Raw genomic sequence first — 12,424 nt, 5'->3', positions numbered from 1 at the left:
AATATTTGTTTCACCAAGTAAATCCACCGTACGCACAGCAACGTAACGGGCATACCATCCACGATCATTGTCATCTTCTGTGCTTACCAAAACCTTCTTGCTTCTCGCAGTTAAGGTAAAAACTCCATGACGTATTAAATTAGGATGGTATAAATGGATAAGGTGAGAAAAGGTGAAATCAACAGTGGCTTTGGTAGAAAGATATCTCAAACAAGCCACTGCTCTCCATACTAAAGGACCAACTTGGGCCAAACAAATATTAAAGAAACGATAAAAATCGAGGATGACTGGGTCAATTGGGGGATTAAAACCCAAAGTAAAAGGGTAAGTATAAACAAAAGAGTACCCAATCCTAAAAGAAGAAATTCTTTTATTTATGGAAGGAATTGACATTCGAAGACTATTTTTCCAGTTACAATCTCCTCTGATGGTAGGGATTGTAAGTTCGGTCACTAATGTAGGATAGGTGTCAGTTTTTTCTAAACCAGCAACTTGCTTTTGAAGAGATTGTCTATCACTTACAAAAGATAAATTATTTGGTACGATTTCATCAACTAAAGGTTCTCTAGAAGAATCAGGAATTTCTTTACCTTTAGAAGAAGGAGTTTTCAGAATAGAACTTCTAGAAGAAGAACCAGAAGAGCCGCCTCGAGTAGATTCTAACCCTGTACGAAGTCTGCCCCCTCTGTCTCTTCTATGTCTAACAGGAGCATTGGGGAATTTGTCTAAAATTGGAACTCTTTTAGGGTTAGGGTTTGGAGACGCCATTGTTGAGCAAAGATGAATCGAAGGAGAGCAAAAGTAAAGAAGAAAAATATTTGCTAAAGATTTATGGAGAAGAGGACAAAGGAAAAAAAGGTTAAATATGTATATGATGGCAACCGTCAAACTTAGAAGAGTAATGATGGAAAGCCTATAATAAAGGCAACTATCACTTCGTGAATAGTGGGATTAACGAAGCTTTGAAAAAGGGTGCAAAATAGCAGAATCAATCAAAAGGTGACACATGGGCAAAACATTAAATGGAAAAGACAATTGAGACGACAATATTGTCATACGCATTGATTATGGCAAAAATTCCTTTTTTACGAAGGTCCACTTCCCAATTATTTAATTGAGAAATAAATGGAAAGTGGGGGGACTATCTGTATTGGGAAAAAAGTTGAATTTATATTGAAGATGACGTGGCGTGACACGTGGACTGGACAAGTGGTCAAAGCGTAACAATTGGGAAAAAGGTACGGGAAATGACAGGTACGGGAAGAAGAAGTGAAATAGGCACGAGAAGCAGTTTAGACACGAGTCTCGTACCAATTCGAAGTCATTTAAAGCCAGTGGGTCGAAAGGCATTGAAGACATGAATCTGAAGACAAAAAAGAGTCCAAATTCAGTATTAAATACCTGATACGTTAGAAAATTGGTATTTAATAGGAATGATTGTGTAACGGCTCATTTAATATCATTTATTGTCCATAATTGTCTCATTAAAGCTTATGTTTATTTCCTTTACCTAGAATCAACTATAAAAGGAAGAAGTTGTATTGGGAAAAGGATATCATTTTACATCATACTGAAATAAAAAATTTTGTTTACTGCTTTGTTATTATTCTCAAAAAGCCTATTATTATTTTGGTCTCTTGATTATCAATAACCCAATTTTTCATCTCAAATTCTAGTTTTATCCAAAATATTATTTCTTTGGTGAAACAGGTGGGACCCCGTGGAATCCAATAACATGTGCCCCAAAACAAAAACAAAAAAGGAGTTGCTAGCAAACTCAACAATGGCAGAACCCCAGGACGAGCTGCCGGCGGTGATAGTCCTGGGCCGGCCATCGGTTCTTAATTTCTACGGCGACCAATTTTCCTCAAAATTCCAACTCCTAAAGCCATGGGAATCTTCACTTCCATTGGACCAATTCATTTCCACACACGCTCAATCCGTACAGGCTATGTTTTGCACTGGCACGACCTGCGTTACTCCATCGTTGCTCCGCCAACTTCCTTCTCTTCGGGTAATCGTTACCACCAGCGCCGGCCTTAACCATATGGATCTCGACGAGTGCCGCAGCCTCGGAATTTCCGTTGCTAACGCTGGTACCGTTTTCTCGGAGGATGTAGCTGATTTTGCTGTTGGATTGTTAATTGATGTTCTAAGAAAAGTATCTGCTGCTAATCGGTTTGTTAAGAATGGACTTTGGCCTCTTCATGGGGACTACCCACTTGCTTCCAAGGTACTGTCACTTAGCTTTCTCCATTGATATCTTAAAATTTTGTGTGCGGATTATAATTTTTTTTTCTTGTTACGATTTGGTAATTGTTGTTGAACTCATAGTTGCGTTTTAGAACTCTCACATATATATGTGGTTAGGAAAATCATCCATTTTTGGTTAAACAAGTATAACCTGGGAATGTGCCTAAAGTTCATAGGTTGCCCTATTCGGGTATGTTTAAGCTCCTAGATTTGGGTACCGTGTTCTATCATGGCCCTCGTGCTTTAAATATAAGAGATGGGTACTGTGTTGGGCTAAGAGTTAAACCGTTTGAACAAGATTTTGAAGTTGAAAAAAAGAGTATTTGAAATTGAAGTTGGAAAAGATCATTTGGGATTTTTTTGGACATGAATATAACTTGGAAAAAAGATAAGTTTTGTAAGTGAGAATCGTTATTTGACTTGAAATACTTCTCAAACAATTTTTTCAACTTCTAATTCTCTTTTTCTAGTTGAAGTTGAAATAATGGACAAAATTGTAAAACAAACATTGGTTTGCATATAATTTTCTATATTTGCATATAATATTTGGTCGAAGCTATGTTCAAATTAGTACAAAGTTAAATGAATGCATTAGCGTCCCTGACAATGACTAGATCGCTTGCTTCCTCGCCAATCGAAGAATGAATTGTTTAGCATCAAAACAAGAACTTGGCATTTGAAGTGGGAAAATTTAGTCAAAGTCCTTCTCATATTATTTCCTAAACGTTCTTTTTTTAAATTTGAGACCTGCACTTCAAATATAAAATTTAAAATCACGTAACAAATTGAATTATATAATAACGTGAAGTTCAAAATTTGGTGCCCATTTTGGATAGTGAGAGTAGCATAAATACTGGTGTAAAACTATACATAGTTCTGAAACTGTGGTTGTCTTTGTATAATGTTTTTTGAAGCTAAGATTGGACTTCAGTTGGTTAAGTTTGGAACAGTACTTGTTGCAACAGGCTAGTACCATGTGTGCCATGGTTTTATCTGTCATCAACTGGTTTCCTTGATTGTTCATTATCCTTAAGATTTCAGGTCTACTAAATTTTCTTGTGTGGATAACTTCTGCATTTCTAATTGCATATTCTTGATGGTAATTGATGATGGCAGGTGGGAGGCAGGAAAGTTGGAATTGTTGGGCTGGGAAGCATAGGCCTAGAAGTTGCAAAAAGGCTTGAAGCATTTGGCTGCATTATATCATACCAGTCGAGGAAGAAAAAGCCTGTTGTCTACCCTTTCTATCCCGACGTTCATGAACTAGCAACCAAATCTGATGTCCTTGTCATTTGTTGTGCTTTGACAGACCAAACTCATCACCTGATCAATAAAGAGGTTCTACTGGCACTCGGTAAAGAAGGAATAATCATTAATATTGCTCGAGGAGCCATAATCAATGAGATGGAGTTGGTGCAGTGTTTAGTGCAGGGAGATATTGCAGGTGCTGGCTTGGATGTTTTCGAGAATGAACCAAATGTTCCTGAAGAGCTCCTTTCATTGGATAATGTTGTACTGTCACAACATGTCGCTTTTTTGACCGAGGATTCTTTTCGAGATTTATATGAACTCATGTCAGGGAATTTGGAAGCTTTCTTCTTGAACAAACCTTTGCTTTCTCCAGTTTTTGATGACTGAGATATTCTTTTCATCTGGGAGATCTATAATTCTATATTGTATCCTGATCTGTCTTCATATTATCAACATCTCATTCTGGAAACTCTCAGCAAAAGTGGAGTGTGAATCTGCATTTTGTCTCGCTTGACACAAAATTTCCTTAACCTATTGGTGTATTACTGGAAGCAAGTTGTGTAGGATCCTTATAACAGAAAAGCATTCTCCACACCAAATGCGAAATGATTGTGCTACAACCAGGAAAAAAGCAATTTGATTCATTTGCTACAATCTGCAGAAAAAGCTGTTTGTTTTATGCCATTGTACATGTGCGCATGCAGATGCTTGTCGGATACAACTTTCAGTGTTTGATTTGTGATGATAGACATAGAAATCTGTCAATATGAGTTTCTATTCTCTGTGATCTGATGTTAAGGGCTTTCTCCTTGTAGTGTGAAAATAGAATTTTCAGTTGATTGTGGATGTTACATGTTCTGGTGTTTTCTTAATGCCACAAATGAATTTTTAAATCTACCACTCTTTATAAGTTCCTTTTAAATTGGTAGATTAGAAACTTTTATCTATTCTGTAGAGTTTCTGTGTAGCCCGAAAATCAAGTTAACTTTAATATATAGTTATGGCAATCTGGCAATCCACCTTTACTCCGTTACTGGTCAATGTACTTAAAATTTATGTTGTATTATGAAGTTTGCTGTTTCTTAAATAGTTATCCGCTGCTAGATATTCATACACCAGTTTATTTGATCCTTTCTCTTATGTTTGCTTATCTCATGGGTGACGTTGTGATCAAATGTATATGTCAATGAGTTGGCATTTGAACTTATTTTTTAACCTCAACTGTCTTTCCAGCATGAACCTTACCTTTGACCTATTATTCTTTTTAAATCTATCTCCTCGAAGTTAAATTACATCAACAAGTAAATATAGTATAGTAGTATACTACCTTACCAACCCCCAATGTGGGATTTTCCGACATAAATTCGGTCGAGCGTCAATGTGGGTATTGGACACCCCCAATGTGGGATTTTCCGACATAAATTCGGTCGAGCGTCAATGTGGGTATTGGACACTGAGTTGAAAAATAAAACATAGTGCTTTATTTTTTTTTTAGTAGTAGCAGCTTTTAATCACAGTGGAGATGTTTTCCACTTAAGAGGAAAAAGCAGTAGCTCTATTTACACTTCAATTTTGTACGAATTCATGAAAAATGGAATTACAGTTAAGAAATCATCATCAACACCTAATATTCCTGTAATCAGAAAAAACCAAACCGACACAACAAAAGCAGAAAAATCAAGAAAAGATCATATATTGCTTTAATTTGTCTTTCAGGTGTTAAAACTCTCCCTCGAGTTACTCTCAAACTAATCAATGGCAAAACCCAACACTGCTTTGCCGGAGATAGTAGTCCTAGGCCAGCCAACCCTTTTCAATATCTACGGTGAACAGTTATCCCACAATTTCCGATTCCTTAAACCATGGGAATCTTCACTTCCATTGGAACAATTCATTTCCACACATGCTCAATCCGTACAAGCCATCATTTCTTCTCCTAAAGGTTTCGTCGGCAAGCTTTCTTCCTCCTTGTTCTGCCTCCTACCTTCGCTCCGCGTTATCGTCACAACAAGCACTGGCGTTAACCATATTGATCTCGTCGAGTGTCGCCGCCGTGGAATCTCAGTTGCTAACGCTGCTTCCGTTTTCTCAGAGGATGTAGCTGATTTTGCTGTTGGATTGTTGATTGATGTTCTTAGAAAGATATCTGCTGCTGATCGGTTTGTTAAGAATGGTCTTTGGCCTCTTCATGGGGATTTCCCTCTCTGTTCCAAGGTGATATCACTTTGCTCTTCTGTTGTTCTTTTTCTGCCTCTTATTGACCTTTTTATACATGATATAAACTAGCTTTTGACATTTGAGTTAGGCCCAATTTTTTTCTTTGACCGAAAAGAATAAGTAGGTAAGTGAAAACGTAGTTGTAGGTCTAACAAATCTATTTCCCTTAAGCAGGAAAGAAGATCTAATTTCCTAAAGGTGAAAAGTTTATTCAATGTTAATGTCACCCATATGGCCATGTTCTATTCGGAGGAATAAGATTAAAATAGTCGGAAAGATGGCTGAGGTTGATAACCCGGGCTTGAAAACCGATAATTAGTTATGAATGAAAAGGTGCAAGGAAAGTCTTCAGATATATATGAGTCAATATCCTTCTCAGAAACATTTCCTAAAACGTTACTAATGATCAAATTAACAAATTGAATTGTTTATTAATAGTTCGAGGTTCAGGATTTGGGTGCCCATTTTGGAGAGTGGGAGTAGCACAAATACATCTTTGCATCGTAAGATGGTTTTCTGATTTTTATTGGGGAAAAGGTCCATAATTGCCCCTCTACTATGGTATATTATTTACTTCTGCCACCCGTTATATTTTTCGTCCAAATCTATCCCTACCGTTAACAAAGTTTGCATAATTTAACCTAACCCTAACGTCCCTCAATACTGAAAACATGTTGCGGCGTGCAGCCGACAATCTTAACAAAACCTCGTTTCCTTTAAATATTGAAAACATAATATTTGAATTTCATAGAAAACCTCACAATTTCTGACATACATTCCTAAAACCTCATGTCACTGAATACATGAGCATCTAAATAATAACACAGTCTCACTAATAGAACACTGTCTGGGAATATAGAATAGTACAAGTATCTAAAAGGAAAGAGAGTCAAGGTCTACGGACGCCAAGCAACTACCTCGATAGTCTCTGACAGGTAAATCCCCGAAAACTAGTAACCACCGTGTCCGGAAGCACATGGATCTGCACACGAGGTGCAGGGTGTAGTATGAGTACAACCAACTCAGCAAGTAACAATACTAAATAAAGCGCTGAAGATAGTGATGAGATATACAGGTACAATTCAATTCCAGTAGTATCAACATAGAAAAAATAGGCATGCTTTCAAGTCCAATAATTTAAGCCAAATTAGTTTATACATGTCAAGTCCAAGTAAAACTGGATATGATATCTCTCAAAAATTTTAAAACAGTGATATATGGCAGTTAAGTGCAACGAGAATAAAATCAAATGCAGCCTCTCAGGGCAACAGTCACTCAGTCCTCCCATTCTCTCCAACCTCACAATCACTCATTCCTCACAGTCACTCATTTCTCCCAATCACTCAGCACTAGGCACTCGCAGTTGGCACTCGCACTCAGTAGGTACCTGCGCTCACTGGGGGTGTGTACAGACTCCTGATGGGTTTTTTCAGCCCAAATGCTATGACAAGCCAATCATGGCAAAAATCAATAAAAACATGTTGCGGCGTGCAGCCCGATCCCACAAATGTTCTCACAATCAGTCCCTCGGTCTCACTCAATCATCAATCTCTCCGGTCTCTCGGGCTCTCGGTGATCATGAAAATCAGCCCAAACAACAATAATATGTGTATCAACAAGGAAATAATAGAGACTAAAATATGATATGCGAATAAAACTGAGACTGAGTACAAATGGCAATTATCAGGTAATCCAACATGTAACACGGCCTCTGTAGGTCCCAACAGTACCAGTACATAGCCTAAACATGATTTCTGACATGATTTACAGTCAAATTTCTATAACACATAGAGAACATACAACTAACAACAAGATATTCAACTTTACAGCTTCCATGGAATGGACCAAGTCACAATTCCTTCGGTGCACGTCCACACGCCCGTCACCTAGCATGTGCGTTACCTCCAAACCAATCACATATCACAAAAATCCGGGGTTTCATACTCTCAGGACCAAATTTAGACTGTTACCTCAAACCATGTAACTCCTTATTCTGCTATGCCTTTGCCTCGCGAATCGGCCTCTGAACGCCTCGAATCTAGTCACAATTAATTCAATACAAATTATGGGAATTAATTCCATATGAAAATTCTACATTTTCCAACAAAAATCTGAAATTCAACCCAAAATCGACAGTGGGGCACACGTCTCGGAACCCGACAAAAATTATAAAATATGAACACCCATCCATCCACGAGTCCAACCATACAAATTTCACCAAATTCCGACATCAACTCGACCCTCAAATCTTTAATTAAAGTCTTTGGAGAATTCTACCATTTTCAACACAATCTTTACCCATTTGAACTCAACAATCTTCCCACAAAACTTATTGGTACATGTATGTATAAAATGATACTCTTACACCCAAGAATCATACTCCCAACCACCCATCTTTACCCAAACTCGAAATTGAAGACTAGGGTTAGAACTTTACCTCTTGGGTGAAGATCTTGTGATATTTCCTAGTTGGATTTCAAAGCTTGAACATGATTTTGATGAACAAAGCACTTGGGCTTCTTCCTCTCTCTGGCCTAGCTCAAGTGGCAAAGGGTGGTGGATTTGTGTCTTAGGTCACACGTTCAAGCCCCTACACCTTGCAAAGCAAAGCCCGGTATTTAAGTGGAGAAGGGTAGAGGGGCGGGCTCATTATCCACCGAGTTTCGAAGGCTGCGGTTGGTCCGAAGGATCGGCCCCAGACGGATTTCTTGGTCATCAAAATAAAAAAGAACACTCTCACTTCTCTCTAAAATATCAGATTTTTGTCTTCAAAATAACCCTTTAGGTCTAATTATAGATATAAGGTCGGGTTATTTAACCCCCGAAAATGAAGCTGCAAATAGGATCTGTGGTCGCATATGCGACCGCACAATGCTTATGCGGCTCGCACAATGGTCGCGAAATGGACCCTCGGAACTAGGCATCGTCTCCTCATATATGCGACCATTCTGTGGTCCGCATATTGATTTTGCGGTCGCAATATGCGACCATTCTGTGGTCCGCATATTGATTTTGCGATCGCAGAATGGACTGCAAAACACTTCTTGACCGCAGAATGGGCCGCAAAATGGCCAAAATTTTGCTTGAGTTACTGCTTCGTTCTGCGATCAATCTGCGATCCGCATAACGTTTCTGCGGTCGCAAAATAGACCGCAAAATCTCCTTTTTCAGTCAAACATTTTCCTCAACACTTAGGTGCATTCTTCAACCCAAAAAGTCAAAAATAACCTGTGTACTCATTAGTCAACCTCGGCACCTCAAAATCTTAAATTCCTTAGCGAAATTTTTCGGGGCCTTACAACAGTATTCGAGATGCTAGCCTCCATTTCATCCACCCCACCCCTATATGGTGTGTAATATCCTCGTCTATCTCCCCATCATAACTGACCCAAGGTACTTGAAACTGCCTTGCTTGGGGATGACCTGTGATTCAAGCCTCACTTTCGTGCCTGCTTCCCTCGGCTCCGCGCAGAACTTGCACTCCAGGTATTCCGTCTTAGTCCTGATCAACTTGAAACCCTTAGACTCAAGGTTCTATTTCCAAACCTCCAACCTCTCGTTAACGCCGCCTCGCGCCTCATCGATCAGAACTATGTCATTAGCGAATAACATACACCATGGCAACTCCCCTTGAATGTGGTGTGTCAGTGCGTTTATAACCAAGGCAAATAAGAAACGGGCTGAGCGCAGATACTTGGTGTAACCCCATAACAACCGGAAAATGCTCCGAGTCGCCTCCCACTGTCCTAACCCGAGTCTTTGCTCCATCATACATGTTCTTAATCGCCCTAATGTAGGCAACCGACGCACCTTTAGCCTCCAAGCATCTCCAAAGAACATCTCTAGGGACCTTGTCATACGCTTTCTCCAGATCAATAAATACCGTGTACAAATCCTTCTTCCTATCCCTATACTGCTCCACCAACCTCCTAATAAGGTGAATAGCCTCCGTAATCGATCGACCCGGCATGAACCCGAACTGGTTGTCAGATATTGACACTGTCCTCCTTACTCTCACTTCTTCCACCCTCTCCCAGACTTTCATGGTATGACTTAGTAACTTGATACCCCTGTAGTTGTTACAACTTTGATATCACTTTTGTTTTTGTATAACGGAACCACTGTGCTCCACCTCCACTCATTTGGCATCCTCTTCGTACTGAAAATAACATTAAACAGCCCAGTCAGCCACTCCAAGCTTGCTCTACCCACACACCTCCCAAATTCTACCGGGATTTCGTTTTGTTCGGTTGCTCTACCCCTACTCATCTTACGCATGGCCCCCACGACCTCCCCGACCTTAATGCGTTTGCAGTACCTAAAGTCTCGGTGACTCTCGGAGTGCCCCAATTCACCTAGCACAATGTCCCGATGCCCCTCTTCATTCAAAAGTCTATGAAAGTAAGTTTGCCATCTCCTCTTAATCTGCTCCTCTCCCATCAATACTACCGTCCTTGTCTTTGATGCACCTCACCTGATCCAGATCCCGAGCCTTCCTCTCTCTCTCACCTTGGCCAGTCGGAATAACTTCTTCTCCCCGCCTTTGTCCTTCTGTTCCTCGTACAGACGATCAAATGCCGCAGTCTTAGCCTCCGTGACCGCCAACTTCGCCTCCTTCCTAGCTACCTTATACCTCTCTCTGTTCACTCTCCTCTCCTCCTCGCATGTGCTCTCGACTAACTTCAGGTATGCTACCTTCTTCGCTTTCACTTTACCTTGGACCACTTCATTCCACCACCAGTCGTCTTTGTGCCTGCCAGGGTTAACACCTCTCTCGCCGCCTCCCTTATACAGCTCGTTGTCGTCGTCCACATAGCGCTCGCGTCCCCACTGCTCTTCCAGGCTCCCATATTCGATAACCTCCCCCAACTCCTGGGATTTATCCTTAGTCAAGGCTCCCCACTGATCCAAGCTGGTAACCCTCTGGACAAAATCCAACTGTTTGCAAAAGAGTGGTGTCTATACTTGACATCGATGAGGCTGTTCATAATTTTTTTAATGCTGGGTTTCTGGTGGGTGGACAGTCATCGAGGTATTTTGGGTTTATTCCATGCCCTTACTGGATTTAAGTTTGGAACAACATTTGTTGCAATAGGCTAGTACCAGTAGACCATGGTTTAAGATTTTAGGTCTAGTACAAAGCTTGTGTGGATAACTTTTGCATTACTAATTGCTAGTTCTTGAATGGTGATTAATGATGGCAGGTGGGAGGCAGGAAAGTAGGAATTGTTGGGCTGGGAAGCATCGGTCTAAAAGTTGCAAAAAGACTTGAAGCATTTGGATGCATTATATCATACCAGTCGAGGAAGAAAAAGCCTGTTTCCTACCCTTTCTATCCTGACGTTCATGAACTATCGACTAAATGCGATGTCCTTGTCATTTGTTGTGCATTGACAGAGGAAACTCGCCACTTGATCAATAAGGAGGTTTTATTGGCACTTGGGAAAGGAGGAGTTATCATTAATATTGCACGAGGATCCGTAATCAATGAGATGGAGTTGGTAAAATGCTTGGTGCAGGGAGAGATTGCTGGTGCTGGCTTGGATGTTTTCGAGAATGAACCTAATGTTCCTGAGGAGCTTCTTTCATTGGATAACGTTGTATTGACACGGCATGTTGCTTGTTGTACAGAGGATTCTTTTCGAGATTTATATGAACTCGTATCAGGGAATCTGGAAGCTTTCTTCTTGAACAAACCTTTGCTTTCTCCAGTTTTGGATAACTAAAAGGTATTATTTCAACTTTGAAATGCATGTTATAAGATCAGCCTTGATATTTATCGACGTCCCATTCGGGATACTCTCTGCAAAACTGGAGTACAAGTCTGAAGAGTTTCCTTAACCTATTTGCATGTTACTGGAAGCAAGTGGTGTAGGATTGTCGGAATGGAGAAAGCATTTTCCATTACAAATGCAAACCGCTGTGCTATAACCAGAGAGGAAGCAATCTGTTTCAGCTACAGCTCTGCAGAAAGGAAGCCATTTGTTTTATGTCATGAAATGCAGTCGTGCAGAATATGTTCAATTCCGTTCTGTCAATGAATGCAAGATTTAATATGTTCAACCCTATATTTTTAATGGTAGGGATTTTCTTTTGCATGAGTTAGTTATATGGTTCTTTGCAGAAGTAGCTATCTGTTTAGTTAAACAAAATTCGTCTGGCTATTCTTCCTTCTGCTGTTGGGGTCAGGAGATGCATGATTATTCTAGTCAATGTTCAGGATTTTCATGACTGCCATCATCAATGTTAAACATGGAGAATATATCTGGTATTTGGTATTAAACAACTGGTATATATTAGATATCAGAATAATGCTGCTTCTTAAATTGTAATCTGCTGCTAGATATTCATACACCAGATTATTTGATCCTGTATCAACTTTTCCTCACTTTTTGGGTTGAAGATAAACTAGTTTATATCTTGCTCTATCCTACCCAACGTGCCTGAGTTCTTTTTCAGAATGATTTCATCCCTTGACATATAACATATTGATTGATTTAATAAAGCCATAAATCAAAGTTAGTTGTAATCATAGATGTTGTGGAACATTTCAGATTTCGTTTAGTTTCAAAGTGGAGATCGATACATTTGATGGTATACATAATATTGCATTTTTTTTAATGATGGGAGGTAACAGGTATCGAGCAGAATAGTCAAGATGAGCACAATCTAATCCGTACACCACTGTTATTAAATAATTGCA

The 12,424-nt window shown here is 39.6% G+C and overlaps 2 protein-coding genes across 3 annotated transcripts; both read left to right on the top strand.

Moving 5' to 3' along the window:
* The first annotated feature begins 1,738 nt into the window (after positions 1-1,738).
* LOC109218348 (glyoxylate/hydroxypyruvate reductase HPR3) lies at positions 1,739-4,350 on the top strand. Its single transcript, XM_019382709.1, has 2 exons — positions 1,739-2,233; positions 3,370-4,350. Exons 1-2 carry the CDS (start codon positions 1,784-1,786, stop codon positions 3,889-3,891), a joined length of 972 nt encoding a protein of 323 aa, XP_019238254.1. The 5' UTR covers positions 1,739-1,783; the 3' UTR covers positions 3,892-4,350.
* Positions 4,351-4,841: 491 nt separating this feature from the next.
* Positions 4,842-12,099, top strand: LOC109218347 (glyoxylate/hydroxypyruvate reductase HPR3-like). Of its 2 annotated transcripts, none has more exons than XM_019382708.1 (3): positions 4,842-5,718; positions 10,926-11,450; positions 11,589-12,099. In XM_019382708.1, the coding sequence occupies exons 1-2, from the start codon at positions 5,260-5,262 to the stop codon at positions 11,445-11,447; spliced, it is 981 nt and encodes a 326-aa protein (XP_019238253.1). In that variant the 5' UTR covers positions 4,842-5,259; the 3' UTR covers positions 11,448-11,450; positions 11,589-12,099. The 2 variants fall into 2 exon arrangements, with proteins under 2 accessions (XP_019238253.1, XP_019238252.1); XM_019382707.1 differs by having other exon boundaries at positions 4,843-5,718; positions 11,585-12,099.
* Positions 12,100-12,424: the final 325 nt, after the last annotated feature.

Source organism: Nicotiana attenuata, unplaced genomic scaffold (assembly GCF_001879085.1).
Source record: "Nicotiana attenuata strain UT unplaced genomic scaffold, NIATTr2, whole genome shotgun sequence".
Taxonomy (NCBI): Eukaryota; Viridiplantae; Streptophyta; class Magnoliopsida; order Solanales; family Solanaceae; genus Nicotiana; species Nicotiana attenuata.
The sequence above is the reverse complement of the archived record's forward strand: the minus strand, read 5'-3'. Positions and strand labels throughout refer to the sequence as shown.

Bases quoted from the DNA above. Each gene is read 5' to 3' on its own strand.
- LOC109218348 (XM_019382709.1), top strand. From the start codon at position 1,784: ATGGCAGAACCCCAGGACGAGCTGCCGGCGGTGATAGTCCTGGGCCGG. The intron at 2,234-3,369 runs GTACTGTCACTT...TGATGATGGCAG, and splicing joins ACTACCCACTTGCTTCCAAG to GTGGGAGGCAGGAAAGTTGG.
- LOC109218347 (XM_019382708.1), top strand. From the start codon at position 5,260: ATGGCAAAACCCAACACTGCTTTGCCGGAGATAGTAGTCCTAGGCCAG. The intron at 5,719-10,925 runs GTGATATCACTT...TAATGATGGCAG, and splicing joins ATTTCCCTCTCTGTTCCAAG to GTGGGAGGCAGGAAAGTAGG.